Source organism: Ascaphus truei, unplaced genomic scaffold (genome assembly GCF_040206685.1).
Source record: "Ascaphus truei isolate aAscTru1 unplaced genomic scaffold, aAscTru1.hap1 HAP1_SCAFFOLD_1193, whole genome shotgun sequence".
Classification (NCBI taxonomy): Eukaryota; Metazoa; Chordata; class Amphibia; order Anura; family Ascaphidae; genus Ascaphus; species Ascaphus truei.
This window is the reverse complement of record NW_027454063.1, coordinates 49,620-77,161: the sequence shown is the minus strand read 5'-3', so window position 1 is coordinate 77,161 and position 27,542 is coordinate 49,620. Positions and strand designations below refer to the sequence as shown.

The 27,542-nt window shown below is 50.2% G+C and overlaps 1 protein-coding gene across 1 annotated transcript in view; it reads right to left on the bottom strand.

Annotated features, from left to right (window-relative positions):
• LOC142475367 (uncharacterized) overlaps positions 1–27,542 on the bottom strand; it is a gene marked incomplete at its 3' end in the record, with an annotated part of 98,489 nt that overhangs the window by 28,068 nt on the left and 42,879 nt on the right. Inside the window, exons 25-37 of the mRNA XM_075581280.1 lie at positions 24,299–24,352; positions 23,780–23,887; positions 23,176–23,229; positions 21,225–21,278; positions 20,530–20,574; positions 20,258–20,311; positions 19,882–19,926; positions 13,896–13,949; positions 13,287–13,340; positions 10,595–10,648; positions 10,395–10,502; positions 1,749–1,838; positions 1,098–1,151 (exon numbers count right to left, since the gene is read on the bottom strand). Coding sequence (XP_075437395.1) covers positions 1,098–1,151; positions 1,749–1,838; positions 10,395–10,502; positions 10,595–10,648; positions 13,287–13,340; positions 13,896–13,949; positions 19,882–19,926; positions 20,258–20,311; positions 20,530–20,574; positions 21,225–21,278; positions 23,176–23,229; positions 23,780–23,887; positions 24,299–24,352 — 828 coding nt within the window. The remainder of the gene's footprint in view (positions 1–1,097; positions 1,152–1,748; positions 1,839–10,394; positions 10,503–10,594; positions 10,649–13,286; positions 13,341–13,895; positions 13,950–19,881; positions 19,927–20,257; positions 20,312–20,529; positions 20,575–21,224; positions 21,279–23,175; positions 23,230–23,779; positions 23,888–24,298; positions 24,353–27,542) is intronic.

The window sequence follows — 27,542 nt, the reverse complement described above, 5'->3', positions numbered from 1 at the left end:
AAAACTGGTTCTGCAGCCATTTTTTATTCCCGTTTAAATCCGAACCATGGACAGAATGAGCTACACATTGGGTGACCAAGGCAATACCTGGTGCTAGTGAGAAACAGTGCAACACTGTGAAAGGGAGTCCCTGTCACGCAGAGCTTACAATCTATGCAGTGTAGCGGGAAAACAAGTGGGTGGAATACGATATCATATAAGGTACGATAGGAAATCATATCATATTAATCAGGGGCGGCCAACTCCAGTTCTCAAGGGCCACCAACAGGTCTGGTTTTCAGGATATCCCTGCTTCAGCACAGGCGGCTCAGTTAGTGGCTCAGTCAATGACTGCACCACTTGTGCAAACGCAGGGATATCCTGAAAACCTGACCTGTTGGTGGCCCTTGAGGACTGGAGTTGGCCGCCCCTGATATAAATGGTACAATAATTTTTCAAAAAATCCAAAAATTGGCAAAATAAAATTAGATTAAAGGTCAATTTGTAGGTCCCATGACCCTAAAGTCAGGTCCCATGACCCAAACGTCAGGTCCCATGACCCTAAAGTCAGGTCCCATGGCCCTAAAGTCAGGTCCCATGACCCTAAAGTCAGGTCCCATGACCCTAAAGTCAGGTCCCATGACCCTAACGTCAGGTCCCATGACCCTAACGTCAGGTCCCATGACCCTAACGTCAGGTCCCATGACCCTAACGTCAGGTCCCATGACCCTAAAGTCAGAGAATAAAGCCCGAACATGCAATAGCGTCCCTGCAGCCAGGTTGGCGCGGTGCGGCGGAGGTTTTATAAATAACACGGCAAAAGAGCAGAATATTTTTTGACTATTTCTTTTCTACTTTGATGTGTATCATTCAGCGCGGACATGGAATATAACGAGAAAGCTGCGTCACATAACATGGCCCAAATCCCCGTGAAAAAACGTGAAAAAACGCCCGATCGTTTCATTTAAATCAATTGGAAAAAAATGGTAAGTTAAGAAGTGCCGGATATTTCCCCAAAGCGCTTCAAATTCCTCTGTTTTCCCCCAAATCCTTTGTATTAGTTTTCCTCCTTACTCTATCGTTCATTAATATGTGAACTAATGCTCTCGTCTACTTACGACCGGGCCGGACGGGCCTTGTGGACCTTCTCCTCCTTTCAAACCTCCAGCGCCCTAAAAGAAAAAAAAGCCCAAACAGAATCGTATTGGAAATAACAAGAAACACGACACGACAGGAACAAAGAGAGAACAATACGATCGTAATCAAAAGCCTTCCACAGTAGGACCTCCTTGCAGACTATCTGGGGGCTGAAGTGCTGGCTGATGATGGGATGTGGGAGTAGGGGGATCTAATGTGTGGGAGGGAGAAGTGTGCCGGGGGGGGGGGGGGGTTGGGGGGGAGGGAGAGAGATTTAACTGAGGTATAAAAAGGGGAGGACCTGTTTGAAGATGATGTCATGAGTAAGAGGTGATGACATCATCTCCAGGTAGAGAGACTTGGCGTCCATTCAATCCGGGTGACACCTGGTCCTAGCAACTAGGCTGTCATTTGGGGTCATTTAATAAACGGTGGTGGTCATTAACAGGTGTTTAATGTCAATGGCTGCTAATAGTGCAATCAGATGTGTAGCAGTCTTCTCTGCGCTGGAGGACATTTCAGCCCTATTCACTTGAATGGAGCGGAGCTCTTGCCTAGCGCTGGGAAGCGGTATTACAGGGTCTTTTGTATTCTATACACCCTCTTCCAGCCGCCCTGAAACCCTTTCTTACCTGAGCTCCGGGGAGGCCTCTCTCTCCGGGGAACCCTCGCAGACCTGGGGGGCCGTCTTTCCCAGAAACGCCTTGAGGACCCGGGTCCCCCTGTTACAAATGGGGAGCTTTAGTCTTTGCATCTCTATCCTAATCATACAGTATATACATACACCACTATCCTTATCATACAGTATATACACCCCTATCCTTATCATACAGTATATACCTACACCCCTATCCTTATCATACAGTATATACATACACCACTATCCTTATCATACAGTATATACATACACCCCTATCCTAATCATACAGTATATACACCCCTATACTAATCATACAGTATATACACCCCTATCCTAATCATACATACACCCCTATCCTAATCATACAGTATATACATACACTCCTATCCTTATCATACAGTATATACACCCCTATCCTCATCATAAAGTATATAATTACATCCCTACCCGTATCATACAGTATATAACCACAACCCCATCCTTATCATACAGTATGTTACTACATCCCTATCCTTATCATACAGTATATAAATACACCCCTACCCTTATCACACAGTATATACATACACCCCTATCCTTATCATACAGTATATACATACACCCCTACCCTTATCATACATTATATACATACAGTACACCCCTATCCTTATCATACAGTATATACATACACCCCTATCCTAATCATACAGTATATACATACACCACTATCCTAATCATACAGTATATACATACACCCCTATCCTAATCATACAGTATATACATACACCCCTATCCTTATCATACAGTACTGTATATACATACACCCCTATCCTAATCATACAGTATATACATATACCCCTATCCTAATCATACAGTATATACATACACCCCTATCCTAATCATATAGTATATACATACACCCCTATTCTAATCATACAGTATAGCCATGCAACCCTATCCTTATCATACAGTATATACACCCCTATCCTTATCATACAGTATATACATACACCCCTATCTTTATCATACAATATATACATACACCCCTATCCTTATTATACAGTATATAACTAGATCCTTATCATACTGTATATAACTACGTCCCTATCCTTATCATACTGTAAATAACCACATCCCTATCCTTATCATAGAGTATATGCATACACCCCTATCCTTATCATAGAGTATATACATACACCCCTTTCTTTATCATACAGTATATACACCCCTATCCTTATCATAGAGTATATACATACACCCCTTTCTTTATCATACAGTATATACACCCCTATCCTTATCATAGAGTATATACATACACCCCTCTCTTTATCATACAGTATATACACCCCTATCCTTATCATAGAGTATATACATACACCCCTTTATTTATCATACAGTATATACACCCCTATCCTTATCATAGAGTATATACATACACCCCTCTCTTTATCATACAGTATATACACCCCTATCCTTATCATAGAGTATATACATACACCCCTCTCTTTATCATACAGTATATACACCCCTATCCTTATCATAGAGTATATACATACACCCCTCTCTTTATCATACAGTATATACACCCCTATCCTTATCATAGAGTATATACATACACCCCTTTCTTTATCATACAGTATATACACCCCTATCCTTATCATAGAGTATATACATACACCCCTTTCTTTATCATACAGTATATACACCCCTATCCTTATCATAGAGTATATACATACACCCCTTTCTTTATCATACAGTATATACACCCCTATCCTTATCATAGAGTATATACATACACCCCTTTATTTATCATACAGTATATACACCCCTATCCTTATCATAGAGTATATACATACACCCCTTTATTTATCATACAGTATATACACCCCTATCCTTATCATAGAGTATATACATACACCCCTTTCTTTATCATACAGTATATACACCCCTATCCTTATCATAGAGTATATACATACACCCCTTTCTTTATCATACAGTATATACACCCCTATCCTTATCATAGAGTATATACATACACCCCTTTCTTTATCATACAGTATATACACCCCTATCCTTATCATAGAGTATATACATACACCCCTTTATTTATCATACAGTATATACACCCCTATCCTTATCATAGAGTATATACATACACCCCTATCCTTATCATACAGTATATACACCCCTATCCTTATCATAGAGTATATACATACACCCCTTTATTTATCATACAGTATATACACCCCTATCCTTATCATAGAGTATATGCATACACCCCTATCCTTATCATACAGTATATACACCCCTATCCTTATCATAGAGTATATGCATACACCCCTATCCTTATCATACAGTATATACACCCCTATCCTTATCATACAGTATATACATACACCCCTCTCTTTATCATACAGTATATACACCCCTATCCTTATCATAGAGTATATACATACACCCCTCTCTTTATCATACAGTATATACACCCCTATCCTTATCATAGAGTATATACATACACCCCTTTCTTTATCATACAGTATATACACCCCTATCCTTATCATAGAGTATATACATACACCCCTTTCTTTATCATACAGTATATACACCCCTATCCTTATCATAGAGTATATACATACACCCCTTTCTTTATCATACAGTATATACACCCCTATCCTTATCATAGAGTATATACATACACCCCTTTATTTATCATACAGTATATACACCCCTATCCTTATCATAGAGTATATACATACACCCCTTTATTTATCATACAGTATATACACCCCTATCCTTATCATAGAGTATATACATACACCCCTTTCTTTATCATACAGTATATACACCCCTATCCTTATCATAGAGTATATACATACACCCCTTTCTTTATCATACAGTATATACACCCCTATCCTTATCATAGAGTATATACATACACCCCTTTCTTTATCATACAGTATATACACCCCTATCCTTATCATAGAGTATATACATACACCCCTTTCTTTATCATACAGTATATACACCCCTATCCTTATCATAGAGTATATACATACACCCCTTTCTTTATCATACAGTATATACACCCCTATCCTTATCATAGAGTATATACATACACCCCTTTCTTTATCATACAGTATATACACCCCTATCCTTATCATAGAGTATATACATACACCCCTTTATTTATCATACAGTATATACACCCCTATCCTTATCATAGAGTATATACATACACCCCTATCCTTATCATACAGTATATACACCCCTATCCTTATCATAGAGTATATACATACACCCCTTTATTTATCATACAGTATATACACCCCTATCCTTATCATAGAGTATATGCATACACCCCTATCCTTATCATACAGTATATACACCCCTATCCTTATCATAGAGTATATGCATACACCCCTATCCTTATCATACAGTATATACACCCCTATCCTTATCATAGAGTATATACATACACCCCTTTATTTATCATACAGTATATACACCCCTATCCTTATCATAGAGTATATACATACACCCCTATCCTTATCATACAGTATATACACCCCTATCCTTATCATAGAGTATATGCATACACCCCTATCCTTATCATACAGTATATACACCCCTATCCTTATCATAGAGTATATACATACACCCCTTTATTTATCATACAGTATATACACCCCTATCCTTATCATAGAGTATATACATACACCCCTATCCTTATCATACAGTATATACACCCCTATCCTTATCATAGAGTATATACATACACCCCTTTCTTTATCATACAGTATATACACCCCTATCCTTATCATAGAGTATATACATACACCCCTATCCTTATCATACAGTATATACACCCCTATCCTTATCATAGAGTATATACATACACCCCTATCCTTATCATACAGTATATACACCCCTATCCTTATCATACAGTATATACATACACCCCTCTCTTTATCATACAGTATATACACCCCTATCCTTATCATACAGTATATACACCCCTATCCTTATCATACAGTATATACATACACCCCTCTCTTTATCATACAGTATATACATACACCCCTCTCTTTATCATACAGTATATACATACACCCCTCTCTTTATCATACAGTATATACATACACCCCTATCCTTATCATACAGTATATACATACACCCCTCTCTTTATCATACAGTATATACATACACCCCTCTCTTTATCATACAGTATATACATACACCCCTATCCTTATCATACAGTATACAGCCGCGGCCGCTTTTATTCTCCAACATCTCAGAATTTTTTCGGGGATATTTTCCGAATGCCCCGCACTTCACCGCACTTCACCGCACTTTACCGCGTTCATACCGCATTCACGTTCATGCATTCAATATTACGATCGCGTCACAATACCCGAGCATATTCCGGGGGAAAAAAATACTGCATCTGCCCGCGGTTATCAGAGTTGCGCCGATACGGCCGCATTAGGATAAAGGCGGCCGCCACTGTATAATGAAACCTCTATCCTTATCATACAATATATAAATAAATGCATATCCTTATCATACAGTATATAGCTACATCCCTATCCTTATCATACATGATATAACTATATACCTATCCTTATCATACAGTCTATATGTAGCCATGCATGTGAAATGGTCTGCAGTTGTCTCCCCTGCTGGCAGTAAACCTGGTAAGTTACAGGGATGCCAGCAGTAATCATGGAGGTTTGCCCTCACACCCTGGTGAGGTGCCCTATGTATGGGTGGGAGTGGCTACATGCTCTGAGTCCACAGTTAGTGACATCAGAGCTGTGACAGTTCCTGAAGTATATAAGGCACAGCACTGCCCAAAGTTAGGTTGTTGCTGAGTTGTTGGAGTGCGTTGGAAAGGAAGGATCCACTAGTGCCGTAACTAGTGGTCCATTTCTACGGCAAGCTGAATAAGAGCCACACTGTGTCCAGGGACCTGGCACAGGGGTGATCTCCCTACGGGGAGAGGGGATCCCACTCCATTGGGAGGGCGTACCTGTCAAAGGGACAGCAAAGGAATATGTGCGGCTGAGACAGCTGGCTGTGAGGGGCAGCTTGCCCATACCACAATAATAAAGATGCCCTTGATCAAAGACATTCCACTGTGTGAGACTGAAGTTACTCTCAAGCGGAAGACACCACCGAGGAGTTCCTCATCAGGACCCTCTCCCTGTGGACGCATAGATCCTGATGAGGTGGAGGCGCTGCACGTGATATAGGTAGGACTCGCACACACTACCTCAGCTTCCTGTCTGGATTGACAATCCCCGTTGCCTACAGGTGCACCTAATGGGGGCTGGTTAGACCACACGGGCCAATATGAGATTGGGGTGGGTGAGACTAGAGGGAATAGCCGTTACATATCTATATCTATATAATCGAAAATCTTGTTTGAGAGTGTTTGGAGACCATTTGATTGGTCCGTCGGTCCGCCCGCCCTCCCATGGCTCTCATTGGCCGGTGTCTGCCCCCCCCCCTGTGTCTCGCCCCCCCACGGCTCTCATTGGCCCCCCAGAACAGGCTCTCTCCTCCCACAGGCCGCTCCCTTCCCGGGCTTTTACCCTCCCCACGGCTCTCACCCTCCCCACGGCTCTCACCCTCCCCACGGCCCTCAGCTCTCATAGGCCACTCCCTCTCCCCGGCTATCAACCGGCGCTCTCCTCCCTCACCCGGCGCTCTCCTCCCTCACCCGACGCTCTCCTCCCTCACACACCGCTCTCCTCCCTCACACACCGCTCTCCTCCCTCACACACCGCTCTCCTCCCTCACACACCGCTCCCTTCCCCGGCGCTCTCTCCCTTCCCCGGCGCTCTCTCCCTTCCCCGGCGCTCCCCTCCTCCCCCCCCACACACAGAGCACGCTCTCTGCGGCGCTCCCCTCACACAGGCCGCTCCCCCAGCTCCCCATCCCCGGCGCTCTCCTCCCTCACCCGGCGCTCTCCTCCCTCACCCGGCGCTCTCCTCCCTCACCCGGCGCTCTCCTCCCTCACATACCGTTCCCTTCGCCGGCGCTCTCTCCCTTCCCCGGCGCTCCCCCCCCACACACACACAGAGCACGCTCTCTGCGGCTCCCCTCACACAGGCCGCTCCCCCAGCTCCCCATCCCCGAGAGCGCTCCTCCGGCTCTCTCCGCCTCTCCCGTGCAAGGCGCAGCACCTCCTCACCGGAGCGTCTCAGCCTCGCCGGGGGTCACGGACACCGCTGAGGAGCCCGAGGTGGAGGAGGAGCGCGGCTGGTACCCGGAGGAAGAGGAAGAGCGCGACCGGGTGCAAGGTGAGGAAACGCAGGGGAATGGTTCCCTGACTCCCCCCTGCACTTTGCCCCCTGCCCTCCCTCCCCCTGCCCTTTGCCACCCCTCCCCTATCCCTTTGCCCCCCCTCCCCCTGCCCTCCCCCTGCCCTTTGCCCCCTGCCCTCCCTCCCCCTGCCCTTTGCCCTCCCTGCTGTTTGCCCCACCCTGCCCTTTGCCCCCCCCCGCCCTGCCCTTTGCCTCACCCGTCCCTCCCTGCCCTTTGCCCCCCCGCCCCTCCCTGCCCTTTGCCCCCCTCCCCTCCCTGCCCTTTGCCCCCCCTCCCCTCCCTGCCCTTTGCCCCCCCCGCCCCTCCCTGCCCTTTGCCCCCCCGCCCCTCCCTGCCCTTTGCCCCCCCGCCCCTCCCTGCCCTTTGCCCCCCGCCCCTCCCTGCCCTTTGACCCCCCCGCCCCTCCCTGTCCTTTGACCGCCCCGCCCTTTGCCCTCCCTTCCCTTTGCCCCCCTTCCCTTCGCCCCCTCTTCCCTGCCCTTTGCCCCCTCTTCCACTCCCCCCCGCCCTTTCCTTTGCCCCCCCTGCCCTTTGCCCCCTGCCCTTCCCTTTGCCCCCCTGCCCTGCCCTTTGCCCCCCCTTCCCTGCCCTTTGCCCTCCCTGCCCTTTGCCCTCCCTGCCCCCCCCGCCCCTTGCCCCCCCCGCCCTTCCATGCCCCTTGGCCCCCCCCTGCCCTTCTACGCCCCTTGGCCCCCCCCGCCCTTCCACTCCCGCCCTTCCACTCCATGCCCCCTGCCCTTCCACGCCCGGGCAACGCCGGGTATATCAGCTAGTATATATATATGGATACGGATATGGATAGGTGTGTGTGTATATATATATGTATATGGATATGGATAGGTGTGTGTGTATATATATATATACACACACACACCTATCCTTATTACAGTATACAACTACACCCCTATTCTTATTATACAGTATATAAATACATCCATACGCTTATCATACAGTATATAAATATATCAATTTCCTTATCATACAGTATATAACTACAGACTTATCCTTATCACACAGTATAGAACTACTGCCTTATCCTTATCATACAGCATACTGTATAAATACATCCATATCATTATCACAGTATATAACTACATCCTTAACCTTATCATACAGTATATAACTACATCCCTAACCTTATCATACAGTATATCCGTATCCCTAACCTTATCATAAAGTATATAACTACATCCCTAACCTTATCATACAGTATATCCGTATCCCTAACCTTATCATAAAGTATATAAGTACATCCCTAACCTTATCATACAGTATATCCGTATCCCTAACCTTATCATAAAGTATATAAGTACATCCCTAACCTTATCATAAAGTATATAACTACATCCCTAACCTTATCATAAAGTATATAACTACATCCCTAACCTTATCATAAAGTATATAACTACATCCTTAACCTTATCATAAAGTATATAACTACATCCCTAACCTTATCATAAAGTATATAACTACATCCCTAACCTTATCATAAAGTATATAACTACATCCCTAACCTTATCATAAAGTATATAACTACATCCCTAACCTTATCATACAGTATATCCGTATCCCTAACCTTATCATAAAGTATATAACTACATCCCTAACCTTATCATACAGTATATCCGTATCCCTAACATATGTACAGAAATACATCACTGTTGCTGTATAGTAAATGTATTAATTATGTTTATCCGTTATATACAGAGATATTAATTACTTAAGTCAATTAACTATACAAGTAAACAAACACAAGGGAGCAATCGGAATCAATATGACATCTGCATGTAGGAGCTGCTCTCATTATCTGGCTATTATGCATCTGGACACAGGGATTTGAGGGCTCAGTCTTTAGCAGCAGGATCTTACTGAAGCTTACTGAGACAGCACGTCTGAACAAGAGACATGTGAGGCCTCAAAAGCGTGTGAACAAAATGACATCTATAAAGATCTCTCAAGCTGCTCATTAACAGTTCTCAGAACCGGTAACAAACTCAAATCTCTGTGGACGAATTGGACTTTAGTGGTTCCCATGGAAATGATGGGGTTATTGGGTTGGTGTAGGGGCTGTATAAAGGGGTATAGGATGTTAAACACAGTACAAGATGACAGGGGAGCCAGCCCTTCTCTCTGATGGACACTGCTAATGCGAGATGACTCCATGTGGTAGTTAGAACACGCAAGCCTCTGGTGGGATATAACATGCATGTAGGCTATAGGTAGAGATCGCATTCCCTCATGCTTGTCTGAATCTATCTGCCACACATACACCTAGGTGGACATCCTGTAACTCTTATTCTACTAGGGATTAAGTACTGGTCACTCTCACCTTTGCACCTTCCTTCCCTGCTGCCCCGGGTAATCCTTGCTCTCCGGGTGGCCCTGGGGAACCGGGGTGCCCTCTTTCGCCGATCGGACCTGTCTCTCCGGTAGGTCCCTGGACAGAGCAGAAACCGGGATGGGAAAAGTTAAGCACGTGGTCACCCAAAGTAGGATGGAGAGCTAAAGAGGACACTGGCAGATACTCACCTGGGGACCAACCACACCTCCTGGGCCGGGGGGACCAGTCTTGCCTTGAAAACCCTACAAGGTGAAGGTTGCAGGTCATTACTATGTACTATGGAACATACAGGTCATAAAAGAACCGAGGGATTCTACGGGCCAAAGTACGCCAACATATTCTACTGACCCCCAGAGTCATTAAGCTCAATTACAGGTTAACGCACCAGAACGGGTGTCCCAGTAACCCAACGTTCATGTGATTGGGTGTTGATGCCGGTTTGGGTCTGGTAACCCGTAACAAACTTCATGAATACCCTCTTGAAAGAAGATATGGGGCAGAGAATAATGTGCAGAATCCAAGGCCATGCCTTTTATTACCGTTAACAAGAGGGTGTTTTGTATGTGTCAAGAGATAGTTTGAGTACGGTCTAGGACATTTGGTCGTGGCCATCTTGCCGTGACGAAGTCACCGCCGTGTAGCCACCACAAACCTTGCCGCATGGACATCTTGTCACCGGCCGTTTCGCCGCCAAGGTCAGCCCCCAACCGTAGCCCCTACAAAAAAACCTAATCTTAACCCCTAATACTAACGCTACCCCTACCCTAAAAACCTTAACCCCTTACTCTAAAACCGCTTACCCTATTCCCCTACCCTGAAAACCTTAACCCCTTACCCTAATCCCCTATACTAAAAACCTTAACCAATTACCCTAATCCCCTATCCTAAAAACCTTAACCCCTTACCCTAATCCCCTACCCTAAAAACCTTAACCCCCTTACCCTAATCCCCTATCCTAAAAACCTTAACCCCTTAGCCTAAAACCCCTATCCTTAACTCCCTACCCTAACCGCTAAAAACCAATAAGTTATCGTCCCTTTTGGCCGAGGGTCCAGCACCGGAGCAGCTGCGGCAAAGGGTCCTTACCAACCACGGCAAGATGGCTACGCCCACATGTCCGATTCCGGTCTGAATATGTGTACAACTGTATCAGCGTGTTATATGTACCGTATGTAGGATATTCTGTGTCACGTGGCACTGAGCTCCTGTAAATTGCTCGGACAACCGGATGTCAACCATTCTCTTCTACTTACCGGCTCTGCCACACAGCTAGTGACCAACGCGCGCTAGCAAGCTCCTACCAAGCTGTGTAAGGGGGAGCCGGCAATGCACGGCACAGCCGGGACATGAAATGGGTTAAAATGAAGCATTCAATCCAGCTGGAAAGAAGAGGTTAGGGACGGCACAAATGAAAGATGGTCTCGGCCGGAGGACCCAGCCTCTGGTTAATGTTAGAAAGCGATACCATGGGTGGGTTGTGATATTAAAACAGAGATGGCGTTCGTCGTGATCTCAGGACCACGCCGGCGTTCTACCGAAAAAGACGCGAGACGCCAATTCTTTATACCGGTCACTATTAGTAACATAATACCGCAAATACATGTGTATTACACGGATAACACGTTAAACAGCGCGGATAACCCACTAATAGCATGGTCATTAAATAACACGCAAGAATTAACCCGTTGTTTTTTTTCCAAACACCCCATTTTTCGTAGGGTACGTTTACAAAAAAAATAATAAAATAATGAAAAAATAATATAAAGTTCTCCCTCCCCCCCATTTTGTGTTAACGTAGGGTTGGAGTAGCGGACACCTAGCTTCGTCTTATTAAAAAGTACTCCTAAATATTGTAGTAAGCGTCCTAGTAACACAACGCATTTATATAGAACGGGAGAGGCACGGCTGTAACCAAAATATACCTGGAATAAAAATGGCGGTCGGACGCAGCACAGGTTCAATTAACGTTGAATGGGAAGCAAACAGGTTAGTGGCATATGGGTGGCAATGGTTTTGGCGGTTGGACAAGCCGGGGAGCCATAACACAAGACACTAACACATTCATGGTGAGGTCGGCAGAAGGTTTAATGGCGCTGGCCATATAGCGCTGTTGCTTGGGAAAGTTGGTCATGGAATGGTTGCCCCACGGTAACGTTTGAGCTTTATTGTGATGTTGTGACTTGTCATGATGCCAACGCAGCCCTCAAATGCTATGGGGGGGTTATAACGGGATATGTTGAGTTATCTGGAGGAACAATGTCACATGCTACATTGTGTAGGCTCTATATGGGATGTGTTAAGGATAACGAATGTATCAGGAGGGGCACCCCAGCCATGGGTTACCTGGAAATAGGGGCACTGAGGTGGGCAGACGCCCAGTGACCTGATAAATGCGTCCCTTGTCTTATCACATCCATAATCCGGCCCATTTATTACAGGTCAGGGTGACACAGTGTGTGTGTGAGATTAACGTGCTGTAAATCCCGTGTGCTGTTGAAAAATGGAACACCCCAAAGAGTACAAGCGAGGAGGTGTAACCTCAGCCAATCAGAGAGCTCCTTCCACGAGATCTGTGCACGGCGCACCTGTTATACTGAAGTAAGAAGATGACCGAGCAGAGCCGGGTGGAGTCATCTGATTGGCTGATGGGAACATTCCCTGTGTGAGGATATATGGAGCCTCCTGACACCCGCTCCTCTGAGCTTCAAGAGGTCGCGGCTTCCCATAAACAGGTCTGGCCGGGTACGGGAACACGACCGCCGCAAACCTTGGATCGTCTTCTCCTACCGGGCCAGGAATGTTTAGAAGAAGCAGCTCTCGGAGGAGGGTCCGGGTGTGGGGTGGCTGCCGGGGGGGAGGGCAGGAGACCGGGGAACTTACTGTCTCTCCACGCTGACCAGGGTGACCGGGCAACCCATCCTTTCCAGGAGGTCCCTGAAACAGACAAGACAACACTTAGACTGTGAGCTCTGAGGGTCAGAGATTTTGCATATCCCATTCTCCTGGTGCTGTGTCAACCTCATACTTTATAGGATAACAATTGTTACATAGGTCTGTGAGTGTAAACAGCAGGGAAAGTCTACGGTCAGAGATAAAGGGGCAGATTTACTAAGCAGCGCTACGATACCGTCCAGCACGGCATTCAAGTGAATAAACCGTGAGGCGTCTCTCACGGCACGGAAGGTGTCTTATGGGGTAGCACATTTGAGTAAATATGTCTCCACGTGATTCGCCACGTAGGGAACATTTCCTCCCACTACCATGGGCAGGGCTAGTGCATTATCTGCGTGGCAAAAATAACTTCCATTATAAGAAGAAAATAATGAATAATCGTTCGAAGAAAAAGAAGACTAACACGATGGCTACTAATACTAACAACATCATAATATTAGCAATAATGATCATACATTTCCATTGTTAATCACTTGATAATATGAAGCTTCGGCCCGTGACCTGATTTGGGGGGAATCGGACAATTTAGATACTTACAGGGGGGCCCTTCGGTCCTGGGAACCCAACGGGGCCCTGTGGTCCTTGAGGTCCCTGAAATACAAAGGAAGCAAAACAGGTTCGTCAGTGGGAGATTCCAGCCACGGTCGGCAACGTTATAAGGATGCAAAAGCTGTAGAGTGTCAGCAGTCCGTGCAAGCGGCTGAAAATGTGCCCAACGTTCAGGTGCATTGGAAAGTAAGTGGCACAAGGGGGGTTATTCATTAAACTGTGGTAGTGCCCATCGGGGCTCTGTCATAGAAATTCCTATTGAAGTCAATGTGCCTCCCATTGGCACTACTGCAGTCTTAGGATAGGCGAGATAAGCAAACGGCTGTAATGACACAGGACAGGAGAAACAGGTGGGATGCACAAGTCCAGTTGGAAGACATGAGGCTTCCGATCTGCTGACTCCTTGGGGTGTCAGGACTGTATATACAGTGCATGAATCGATGAGTACCATGGTCGCCATCCGAAAGCAGCAATCTTGCCATCTTGTTTTTTCTCTCCGTATTTCGAATTTGGGGGTGATCTGCTCTATTTTGTTCTTGAGATGCTTACTGGTTTGGTGGCCAGTGTTTCTGCTCCCACTAGGGCAGGGGTGGCCAACTCTAGTCCTCAAGGGCCACCGACAGGTCAGGAAATCCCTGCTTCAGTACAGGTGGCTCAATCAGTGGCTCAGTTGTTGACTAGTAGCCAACTCCAGTCCTCAAGGGCTGAGCCACTGATTGAGCCACCTGTGCTGAAGCAGGGATATCCTCAACACCTGGCCTGTTGGTGGCCCTTGAGGGCTGGAATTGGCAACTCCAGCAGTAGCGAAATCAGAAAGCCCTTAACGTCTAGTAGGCCAATGGTATTGTGGCTTCTTGTTGGATGGCTATTGGGCGTCATCTTTGAAAATTCAGGAAATGACAAAGGCAACTAAACCAGTATCTCGGGAACGGGGGGGACCGAAAAGCTAAAAATAATGCTGTTCCACACTGGAGGATCCCCGGGTTTGAAGTGAATGCCATGTAAGAGGGGGTGCAGATCGAAAGAGGGCTGGAGAGGTGAAGGACACGGACAATCTAAAAATAGTTTTATGTGCGAATCAGGGAGATTTCCCCCTGAAATATAACAGACACTCAGTGACAGAGCTGCCAGCGATGCATTATGGGAATCTGGTACACATTACAGCACTGCATGCGCCTCTCTGCCCCCAGTCCCTGCATCTGTCCCTATACTTTTGAATCCTTCTCACTGTTTACCCCGTCTCTTGGTTATTGTTCACAGTCTTTTCTGCATCCCGCCTGCTCCCCCTGCCTGTGTCCCGCCCGCTCCCCCTGCATCCCGCCTGCTCCCCCTGCCTGTGTCCCGCCCGCTCCCCCTGCCTGTGTCCCGCCCGCTCCCTCTGCCTGTGTCCCGCCCGCTCCCCCTGCATCCCGCCTGCTCCCGCTGCCTGTGTTCCGCCTGCTCCCTCTGCCTGTGTCCCGCCCGCTCCCTCTGCCTGTGTCCCGCCCGCTCCCTCTGCCTGTGTCCCGCCTGCTCCCCCTGCCTGTGTCCCGCCCGCTCCCCCTGCATCCCGCCTGCTCCCCCTGCCTGTGTCCCGCCCGCTCCCCCTGCATCCCGCCCGCTCCCCCTGCCTGTGTCCCGCCTGCTCCCCCTGCATCCCGCCCGCTCCCTCTGCCTGTGTCCCGCCTGCTCCCCCTGCCTGTGTCCCGCCCGCTCCCCCTGCATCCCGCCTGCTCCCCCTGCCTGTGTCCCGCCCGCTCCCCCTGCATCCCGCCCGCTCCCCCTGCCTGTGTCCCGCCCGCTCCCCCTGCATCCCGCCCGCTCCCCCTGCCTGTGTCCCTCCCGCTCCCCCTGCCTGTGTCCCGCCCGCTCCCCCTGCCTGTGTCCCGCCCGCTCCCGCTGCCTGTGTCCCGCCCGCTCTCGCTGCCTGTGTCCCGCCCGCTCCCCCTGCCTGTGTCCCTCCCGCTCCCCCTGCATCCCGCCCGCTCCCCCTGCCTGTGTCCCGCCTGCTCCCCCTGCATCCCGCCCGCTCCCTCTGCCTGTGTCCCGCCCGCTCCCCCTGCCTGTGTCCCGCCCGCTCCCCCTGCATCCCGCCTGCTCCCCCTGCCTGTGTCCCGCCTGCTCCCCCTGCCTGTGTCCCGCCCGCTCCCCCTGCATCCCGCCTGCTCCCGCTGCCTGTGTCCCGCCCGCTCCCCCTGCCTGCGTCCCGCCCGCTCCCCCTGCTCCTGCTGCCTGTGTCCCGCCCACTCCCCCTGCCTGTGTCCCGCCCGCTCCCCCTGCTCCCGCTGCCTGTGTCCCGCCCGCTCCCCCTGCTCCCGCTGCCTGTGTCCCGCCCGCTCCCCCTGCCTGTGTCCCGCCCGCTCCCCCTGCCTGTGTCCCGCCCGCTCCCCCTGCCTGTGTCCCGCCCGCTCCCCCTGCCTGTGTACCGCCCGCTCCCCCTGCCTGTGTCCCGCCCGCTAGCCCTGCCTGTGTCCCGCCCGCTCCCCCTGCCTGTGTCCCGCCCGCTCCCCCTGCCTGTGTCCCGCCCGCTCCCCCTGCCTGTGTCCCGCCCGCTCCCCCTGCCTGTGTCCCGCCCGCTCCCCCTGCCTGTGTCCCGCCCGCTCCCCCTGCCTGTGTCCCGCCCGCTCCCCCTGCCTGTGTCCCGCCCGCTCCCCCTGCCTGTGTCCCGCCTGCTCCCCCTGCCTGTGTCCCGCCTGCTCCCCCTGCATCCCGCCCGCTCCCGCTGCCTGTGTCCCGCCTGCTCCCCCTGCATCCCGCCCGCTCCCTGCCTGCGTCCCGCCCGCACCCCCTGCCTGTGTCCCGCCCGCACCCTCTGCCTGCGTCCCGCCCGCACCCCCTGCCTGTGTCCCGCCCGCTCCCGCTGCCTGCGTCCCGCCCGCACCCTCTGCCTGTGTCCTGCCCGCTCCCCCTGAATGCGTCCCGCCCGCTCCCCCTGCTTGTGTCCCGCCCGCACCCCCTGCCTGCGTCCCGCCCGCTCCCCCTGCCTGCGTCCCGCCCGCTCCCCCTGCTCCCGCTGCCTGTGTCCCGCCTGCTCCCCCTGCATCCCGCCCGCTCCCTCTGCCTGCGTCCCGCCCGCTCCCGCTGCCTGCGTCCCGCCCGCTCCCCCTGCATCCCGCCTGCACCCTCTGCCTGCGTCCCGCCCGCTCCCCCTGCCTGCGTCCCGCCTGCACCCTCTGCCTGCGTCCCGCCCGCACCCTCTGCCTGTGTCCCGCCCGCACCCTCTGCCTGCGTCCCGCCCGCACCCTCTGCCTGCGTCCCGCCCGCACCCTCTGCCTGCGTCCCGCCCGCACCCTCTGCCTGCGTCCCGCCCGCACCCTCTGCCTGCGTCCCGCCCGCACCCTCTGCCTGCGTCCCGCCCGCACCCTCTGCCTGCGTCCCGCCCGCACCCTCTGCCTGCGTCCCGCCCGCACCCCCTGCCTGCGTCCCGCCTGCACCCCCTGCCTGCGTCCCGCCCGCACCCTCTGCCTGCGTCCCGCCCGCACCCTCTGCCTGCGTCCCGCCCGCACCCTCTGCCTGCGTCCCGCCCGCACCCTCTGCCTGCGTCCCGCCTGCACCCTCTGCCTGCGTCCCGCCCGCTCCCCCTGCCTGCGTCCCGCCCGCACCCCCTGCCTGCGTCCCGCCCGCACCCTCTGCCTGCGTCCCGCCCGCACCCTCTGCCTGCGTCCCGCCCGCACCCTCTGCCTGCGTCCCGCCCGCACCCTCTGCCTGCGTCCCGCCCGCACCCTCTGCCTGCGTCCCGCCCGCACCCTCTGCCTGCGTCCCGCCCGCTCCCTCTGCCTGCGTCCCGCCCGCACCCTCTGCCTGCGTCCCGCCCGCACCCTCTGCCTGCGTCCCGCCCGCACCCTCTGCCTGCGTCCCGCCCGCACCCTCTGCCTGCGTCCCGCCCGCACCCTCTGCCTGCGTCCCGCCCGCACCCTCTGCCTGCGTCCCGCCTGCACCCTCTGCCTGCGTCCCGCCCGCTCCCCCTGCCTGTGTCCCGCCCGCACCCGCTGCCTGCGTCCCGCCTGCACCCTCTGCCTGCGTCCCGCCCGCACCCTCTGCCTGCGTCCCGCCCGCACCCTCTGCCTGCGTCCCGCCCGCTCCCTCTGCCTGCGTCCCGCCCGCACCCTCTGCCTGCGTCCCGCCCGCACCCTCTGCCTGCGTCCCGCCCGCACCCTCTGCCTGCGTCCCGCCTGCACCCTCTGCCTGCGTCCCGCCCGCACCCTCTGCCTGCGTCCCGCCCGCACCCTCTGCCTGCGTCCCGCCCGCACCCTCTGCCTGCGTCCCGCCCGCACCCTCTGCCTGCGTCCCGCCCGCACCCTCTGCCTGCGTCCCGCCCGCTCCCTCTGCCTGCGTCCCGCCCGCACCCTCTGCCTGCGTCCCGCCCGCACCCTCTGCCTGCGTCCCGCCCGCACCCTCTGCCTGCGTCCCGCCCGCACCCTCTGCCTGCGTCCCGCCCGCACCCTCTGCCTGCGTCCCGCCCGCACCCTCTGCCTGCGTCCCGCCTGCACCCTCTGCCTGCGTCCCGCCCGCTCCCCCTGCCTGTGTCCCGCCCGCACCCGCTGCCTGTGTCCCGCCCGCTCCCCCTGTGTCCCGCCCGCTCCCCCTGCCTGCGTCCCGCCCGCTCCCCCTGCCTGTGTCCCGCCCGCTCCCCCTGCCTGCATCCCGCCTGCACCCTCTGCCTGCGTCCCGCCTGCACCCTCTGCCTGCGTCCCGCCTGCACCCTCTGCCTGCGTCCCGCCTGCACCCTCTGCCTGCGTCCCGCCTGCACCCTCTGCCTGCGTCCCGCCTGCACCCTCTGCCTGCGTCCCGCCTGCTCCCTCTGCCTGCGTCCCGCCTGCACCCTCTGCCTGCGTCCCGCCTGCACCCTCTGCCTGCGTCCCGCCTGCACCCTCTGCCTGCGTCCCGCCTGTTCCCTCTGCCTGTCCCATTTCTCTTTCTGACATTTTCAGACATTTCCCTGATATTCTGAGAGGTTTGGCAGGTCTGGCATTTACCAATGTGCCATTAAGTTGCAAAATGTGATATAACGTTGCATGTATCATGCTGTCATCATGCTATCATCATGCTGTCATCATGCAGTGATAGCAAAGCAAGTCATTCCTAGTAGAGGGGGTTCCCACGAGGGTCTTATCTATGTATTCCAGCAGTAGCCACAAATTCCTTATCATGTGGTACCCCCATCTGGTGAAATTGCAGGGAGACAAAACCTTTCTGACTTCAGTCACAGTTCATTTCACTTGGCGTGTGACACTACCAAAGGTGTCAAGTTGTGTCACATCTATGGAGGAGTTCCCTATCCCTGAGTTACAAGAAATAACCTCTAACACAATAAAGAAGCAGAACATCAAATGACTATTCACCCCAAATACATAATTTTGCACAAGAAAAGAGACCTACCCAATTCACAATAAGTAGTGCTATATATACACATTAAAGCAGCATTACAGAATATATCAGTTACATAGTGGATTTGATTAAAAAGAGGAACAGAGGCCCATGAAGTTTAACTTTTGTTAGATGTGAATATACTGTACTGTGTATTGACCATTTGAGTGTCCACAGTAGCACAAAGTCTATATTCTAATAGAAGACTGTCATTCCCTTTCTTATATAGTGATAACATCCAGAATACTGCTATAAAAAGGCAAGTATGTGTAGTCTCCGTACATATAACATTATAATATTGCCTGCTGCAGCACGCATTCACCCAGAGGTGTGCAGATAATTCTATAAGGAAGAGTGTATAACCCCTTTAGTGCAGTAGGGGCAATGCAGTGCGTTCCCCACCAGTGCTGATGGGAATACTCATTCTACACAAGACTCCAAAGACCTAGAGCTAAACAAACCCCTATCTTTTGGGGGCAAAACTCAGTTATTTTAGTTCTAACAACAAGAGAAGTAAAGAGTATAATGATATGGACCACAGGATAAATAGGGCTTCTTATGATGGGGTTTCTGCCAGCGGGGCCTCCGGTGTGTATGAATGCCACGGTGCTGAAAAGGTCATACTTACTCTTTCACCAGGTGGGCCCGGGGGTCCGTCGTTTCCTGCCGTGCCCTGAAAATGAAGAGGAAAAATGCACAATTCAGTCAAGAAAAGAGTCTACCATCTAAAATAATCTAAAAATAATACATAGAACATTCAAGAGGCGGCCAAGGACTCTAACTCTGAGCTCATTCTGCCAGTACCAAATCTCTACCAAAGCGCTGACACCATGACACATATCTGCATATGACATTGTGTCTGTGTTTATTTATACATCGGCCGGTATCATGTGGAACTCGTGTCCTAACGGTGTATACATTTATCCGTGTAAATTAACCAGAGAATGAATGCCCTTGTTGCTTTGTCTTTCCCAGCCCCATCCCAATGAAGGTTCGATAATTACCTTAGGACCTGGTTTTCCAGTGGGACCTCTTGGACCTCTAGCGCCCCGTGGACCCTGCGGGAGCAAAAAAAAAGATGGGATCCATGATTCCCGTTTCTTGGCAAATGAAATCCCCCACGTGATGGCATTGTGGAGTGACAACGGTCTTGGAAAGGGATTCCCAAACCCTTATGACAAGGGTATCGGAAGTGTGATCCCGCCATGACTTAAATATCCCTCATTTCACCTTCCCCTTAAGAGCAGAATGAAGTTACGATGAAGACGGGACTTACCGTTGGACCTCGTTGTCCCCTTGGACCTGGTTTGCCGGCTACACCCTAAAATAAAGCATAGAAGTTGAGATCAGTGGGATGAATGTAGCTACATGGGGGAGGTACAGAGAGAAACAAACTAAGATAAGAGCCACATTGACCACCCAATCTTCCCATTCCCTACGTACACCCTATTACTAGTCTCCAAGATCCCACACTATTCTTGAATTTCTTTCAGATATCTACTCCACCTCTTCTTCTGGGGAACAGTTCCATCCTTCACTACTTAACAACGTCTTGACATTTTCATGCAGCAAAGATCTACCCAAAGTGTTCTACCCAGCAACACCGGTAGCTGACTTTTGAAATATACAGTAAGTGACATTCTTGTTTCAGCATGATGGATTCTTCATCTCTCCAAGATCAATACTCAACAGGAACTTTGATCTTTGTCTTGTGACGTCTCAAGTGACGACCTTCATGGAGAACCGTGTACTAATCGTTCAGTGAATGGAAGCAAACAGCGTTGACGTCTGCTAATATCCCAGAGATTTCGTTACATAAGTTATGGTTTTGTCTCAAGTTCATTCTTTGGATTTTAGGGAAGACCCAGAAATCTAGAACCTGGAAAACTCCCGTTATCTTCTTACGTTTCTTTACTCAACTGCGGGAATGGAAAATGAACGGTTTATTGGGGATCGGAAAACATAACGTACCCTTGCTCCTTTCTCGCCGTTGGATCCAGCAAATCCGGGGAAACCTGTGGATCCCTGGAAGGGAGGAAAGGGAAGTAAAGGTTATACATGAAATATGCAATCCATAGAGCAGGGGTGGCCAACTCCGGTCCTCAAGAGCCACAAGGTGGTCAGGTTTTCAGAATATCCCTGCTTCAGCACGGGTGGCTCAATCAGTGCTCAGTCAAAGACTGAGCCACTGATTGAGCCACCTGTGCTGAAGCAGGGAAATCCTGAAAACCTGACCACTTGGTGTTTCTTGAAGTCTGGAGTTGGTCATCGAGAGTCCTACTGATATGGTGATATCTATACACCTAGCACACATCACCACACCTGTCTCGTGTGACCTACACATCCAAATGTCTTACCCCAAATCTTCAGATCCCGAAAGCTTTGAAAAAGATCAGAGTACTGGATCAACAGAGGAAGTGAATACAATGTAACAATGTTTTTAACTCTGCTTGTTTACTGATATCCAAACCGATTTTTTTTGTGTTTCATTCCCTCAGCCGGAGTCGGGAATTTCAACTCGTGGACGAAAGTGAAGAAGATATACAACATGAAATCTATATTAAAGTGGCTGAGATATCCTTGGCTTTTTTTCACCATCAGGAAGCCGCCATCTTTGATCCATGATTTAATGTATATAAGAATGGATATGATGCACGGAGAGTTGACATTCATCCCTGATCTTTCTGGCTTTCTGCTTCTCCACAAATAGCACAAACCTGTAAAAAATCCCAGTGGAGAAGGGAAAAAAGGAAAGGTTTGTGCTGGTTTGCAGAGGAAAAGCAGAAGCCAAAAAGATTGGTGATCATGGTCAGCATGAAGAATGTTACAAACCCAAGACGCTGCTTCAGCTTCAGGCCTGTAAGGAATTTTGCCCGCATACTGGCTGACTTCTCCATACTAGATATCGAACACATCAACACATATCGAACACATTTCTTTAAATGTCTAAGTAAAGGACTGATATGGGCATAGGTAAAAAAAAACAAGATGGCGGAAGAGGCAAGAATCTGCTTATGTGCTTCAGAAACAAGGTGTCCTTTCTTTCAATACGGCAAATGAAGCATTGGGGTAGAAGTGGAACGGTAGCAGACTATTGGGGAGAAGAGAGACATGTGAAGAAGCAGAAAGAGCGCTCGATGTCCGTTTATGTCAAAGCGAAGCAGCCATGTCATGTACAGATCGGGTTGTCCTCATTAAGGACAAGGTCAAAAAGGACTTTGACCTCGAAAAAACTCTTCAGATGATTGCAGCACCAACAAAGGATGCAAAACCATCCATCGTACAGTCAGGTTCAAATGCTTCAGATATGCCAAGGGTTCGGGTGTTAACTGACTCAGAAAAGGCAAAGTTGGTCAACCCTACGACTTAAAGTCGATTGGTATCGCTACAATACATTGCTTTTCTAAGCCCTACGTCTTTACAGCTGGAGTTTTTTTATTTATTTCTTTAAAGTATATGACCCCTAAAAAATACTTCTACCTAAATCTTTGGTGATATATTTTCGGAACCTTCTATCTCCTGAGCTGAGTGTTCACAATGTATGGAATGTTGCAATCCGACGGCTGGAACATTCCACAACCACTGACAGTTATGTCTCCATTCCATGCATTATTTCCATATGCCGTTTCTGAACATGATCACGGCAGCATAATCCTCATGGGTCTATTCCAAGGGTTCTCAACTCCGGTCGTCAAGACCCCCCAACTGGTCAGGTTTGAAGGATATCCCAGCTTCAGCACAGGTGGCTCAATCTGTGGCTCAGTCTTTGACCGAGCCACTGATTGAGCCACCTGTGCTGAAGCTGGGATAACCTTCAAACCTGACCAGTTGGGGGGGTCTTGAGGACCGAAGTTGAGAACCCCTGGTCTTTTCCACACAAGAGCCCCTGGGATAAATCAGTCGGAAGCGTGAATTGTTTTACCTTGGTACCCTGCCGTCCTGGGTATCCTGGTAATCCGGGAACGCCAAGTTTACCCTGAGATGGAAACACAGCGAGGAGATAAATAAATGATATACACCATCAGTAAACGAGGAGACATACAACAGATATAACCTCAGATTCTACCACTTTACCTACATAACCTCCAAATTTTAAATCCAGAAATATTCCCACGTTATCCCCAGCATTCCTGACTTCCTGTCCCTGTATCGTCTCCCACCCCCTCCGCTGGGACACTGTTCCACACACACACCACACAGGGCTATGTTTCGGGAGGGTTCTGGGATCTTTTTTAAGGGATCCAGAAGATTCTCCGTGTATTGATTTAAAATTATTAGTAACGGGTCTGGACAAGGACTGGGGTAGGGGGAGACAAGCTTTGAATATCCCATTTCTTTATTGTCAGCTTACATTATTTTTTGCTTAGCTGTAAATTAAGTTTGATTTGCTTAGGGTTCTGGAAGCTTTCACACACACACACACACATACATTTACCTACGTATAAAAAAGGTTAGTGGTACCACTGGGTGTTGTCCCACTGGAGTCTATTTGGATCAGGACTTTAAACCTCACTGGGGCTACTGACCTTTTCACCAGCGAGACCAGGACCGCCGGAGTCACCGTTTGGACCGGACCTTCCCTTAGGACCTTCCGGGCCATCTTCTCCCCTCGAGCCTAGAGGACCAAATTCCCCCTGAAACCAGAGCACACAGTCATACGCAGGAAGCCGGCGATACATCTCTCCCGAGAAGACGGTGACGTCGTGAGGCATTTGGAGACTCTCACTCGGGGGGGGGGGGGGGGGGGGGAGGGGCTGGGGGGGGGTAATGCATCTCTAAGCAGCTACGTTGCTTCAAATTAGGCCTTTACTGGGACTTCCAGATTGTAATTAATGTGTTCGATTCTCTGCAGTCGTGGAAAACGGTTTCATAAGCTCGGGGTGTCTCCTGTCTGGGTATGATGTCATTAGCCCACGAGGTGACATCATGGCTCCGACATGCACAGTGCATGATGTTGATGAGAAGCTAGCAATGTCTAGAGAAGATATATGGAAATGCGTGTTCTGCGTGTGCTTACAGTGTATGACGTGGAGCCCGATACTCACCCGGTCTCCCTTGAGGCCCATGTCACCCTTAAATCCTGGGAACCCATCTTCTCCCTGAAAAGCAAAACAAAAGTCAAATGAATTCCACTTCTTAATATGATCAGATTTGCGTCTATACATTGAAATACCAAGTCCTGACTACCAATATCAACTGCTAACATTACAAGCGTCAGACCAGCAACTGGGACTGGTTAACATTCCGTGTATTAATGGCCAGTATGTTGACCAATCAGAATGCTGGTTTTAAGCCTATGAGATACATTACTGCTGCTTTCTTTTAGATAAGGGCTCAGCATTCGACGTAGAATGAGTGAAACGTGCCATATTTAATATGTCCTCGCACAATGGATTTTAGATCAGTGCAATCTGCTGAATGACTTGGCAGTGAGGTGTGCGATTAGGGAGAAGTGCCTGCAATGCGCAGCACATACATACATTTCTCCCGGCTGTCTCGGGGGGATTTGGGGGGCTGATAATTGGGGTTATACGGTTAACGGCTCTGCTCTGAACTTTCCCCGTGGAGGGCGAGAGAGACTGCCCTAATAAAGGGATTAGTGTCTGTTTGCTTGTGTCGAACGATCAATATAGTGGCGTGTGGCATACCAGCAAGAACAATCATATCTACGGATTAAGAGTTATTAATTCTGCTCCGTGGCACGTCTGGTGTTACTGCGTGTGAGGGGAGTGTGAACAGCGCAACAATATCCGTGGCACGTCTGGTGTTACTGCGTGTGAGGGGAGTGTGAACAGCGCAACAATATCCGTGGCACGTCTGGTGTTACTGCGTGTGAGGGGAGTGTGAACAGCGCAACAATATCCGTGGCACGTCTGGTGTTACTGCGTGTGAGGGGAGTGTGAACAGCGCAACAATATCCGTGGCACATCCGGTGTTACTGCGTGTGAGGGGAGTGTGAACAGCGCAACAATATCCGTGGCACATCCGGTGTTACTGCGTGTGAGGGGAGAGTGAACAGCGCAACAATATCCGTGGCATATCCGGTGTTACTGCGTGTGAGGGGAGTGTGAACAGCTCAAAAATATCCGTGGCTGGTCCAGAGACACAGACTGCGAGGGGAGTGTAAACAGCTCAGCAATATCCGTGGCACATCCAGAGATACAGACTGCGAGGCGAGTGTCAACAGCACAACAATATCCGTGGCACATCCAGAGTTATGGACTGCGAGAGAAGTGTGAACAGCTCAACAATATCCGTGGCACGTTCCGAGTTACACACTGCGAGGGAAGTGTGAACAGCCCAACAATATCCGTGGCACATTTGGAGTTACAAACTGTGAAATGAAGTGTGAACAGCTCAATAATATCCGTGGCCCGTCCTGCAGTTACACACTGTGAGGGTAGTGTGAACAGCTCAATCATATCTGTGGCACGCCCCAGAGTTACACACTGCAAGGGAAGTGTGAACTGCTCAATAATAACCGTGGCATATCCAGAGTTACTGACTGTGAGGGGAGTGTGAACAGCCCAACAATATCCGTGGCACATCCGGTTTTACAGACTGTGAAGGGAGTGTGAACGAACAGCTCGACAATATCCGTGGCACATCCGGAGTTACTGACTGCGAGGGGGGTGTGAGCAGCTTAGCAATATCCGTGGCACATCCGGAGTTACTGACTGCGAGGGGGGTGTGAGCAGCTTAGCAATATCCGTGGCACATCCGGAGTTACTGACTGCGAGGGGGGGGGGGTGAGCAGCTTAGCAATATCCGTGGCACATCCGGAGTTACTGACTGCGAGGGGGGTGTGAACAGCCCAATAATATCCGTGGCACATCCGGAGTCACAGACTGCGAGGGGATCTCATATCTCTGCTGGATCCGCAGAAACGTGGCCGATAAGAGACTCAGCGGGGCTGTCCGACCCGGACCGTCAAGAACAGTTACATAGCACCTACAGAAATGCAGCGCGTGTTCCCTTTCTATAGGGCCCATTCCTTCCCAACGCAATGTGTACAGTATGTGGTGTTACCCAGGGCTAGCAATGTGTATGTGGTGTTACCCAGGGCTAGCAATGTGTATGTAGTGTTACCCAGGGCTAGCAATGTGTATGTAGTGTTACCCAGGGCTAGCAATGTGTATGTGGTGTTACCCAGGGCTAGCAATGTGTATGTAGTGTTACCCAGGGCTAGCAATGTGTATGCAGTGTTACCCAGGGCTAGCAATGTGTATGTAGTATTACCCAGGGCTAGCAATGTGTATGTGGTGTTACCCAGGGCTAGCAATGTGTATGCAGTGTTACCCAGGGCTAGCAATGTGTATGTAATGTTACCCAGGGCTAGCAATGTGTATGCAGTGTTACCCAGGGCTAGCAATGTGTATGTGGTGTTACCCAGGGCTAGCAATGTGTATGTGGTGTTACCCAGGGCTAGCAATGTGTATGTAATGTTACCCAGGGCTAGCAATGTGTATGTAGTGTTACCCAGGGCTAGCAATGTGTATGCAGTGTTACCCAGGGCTAGCAATGTGTATGTGGTGTTACCCAGGGCTAGCAATGTGTATGTGGTGTTACCCAGGGCTAGCAATGTGTATGTGGTGTTACCCAGGGCTAGCAATGTGTATGTAATGTTACCCAGGGCTAGCAATGTGTATGTGGTGTTACCCAGGGCTAGCAATGTGTATGTGGTGTTACCCAGGGCTAGCAATGTGTATGTAATGTTACCCAGGGCTAGCAATGTGTATGTAGTGTTACCCAGGGCTAGCAATGTGTATGTAGTGTTACCCAGGGCTAGCAATGTGTATGTAGCGTTACCCAGGGCTAGCAATGTGTATGTAGCGTTACCCAGGGCTAGCAATGTGTATGTGGTGTTACCCAGGGCTAGCAATGTGTATGTAATGTTACCCAGGGCTAGCAATGTGTATGCAGTGTTACCCAGGGCTAGCAATGTGTATGCGGTGTTACCCAGGGCTAGCAATGTGTATGTAATGTTACCCAGGGCTAGCAATGTGTATGTGGTGTTACCCAGGGCTAGCAATGTGTATGCAGTGTTACCCAGGGCTAGCAATGTGTATGTAGTGTTACCCAGGGCTAGCAATGTGTATGTGGTGTTACCCAGGGCTAGCAATGTGTATGTGGTGTTACCCAGGGCTAGCAATGTGTATGTGGTGTTACCCAGGGCTAGCAATGTGTATGTAGTGTTACCCAGGGCTAGCAATGTGTATGTAGTGTTACCCAGGGCTAGCAATGTGTATGTAATGTTACCCAGGGCTAGCAATGTGTATGTGGTGTTAC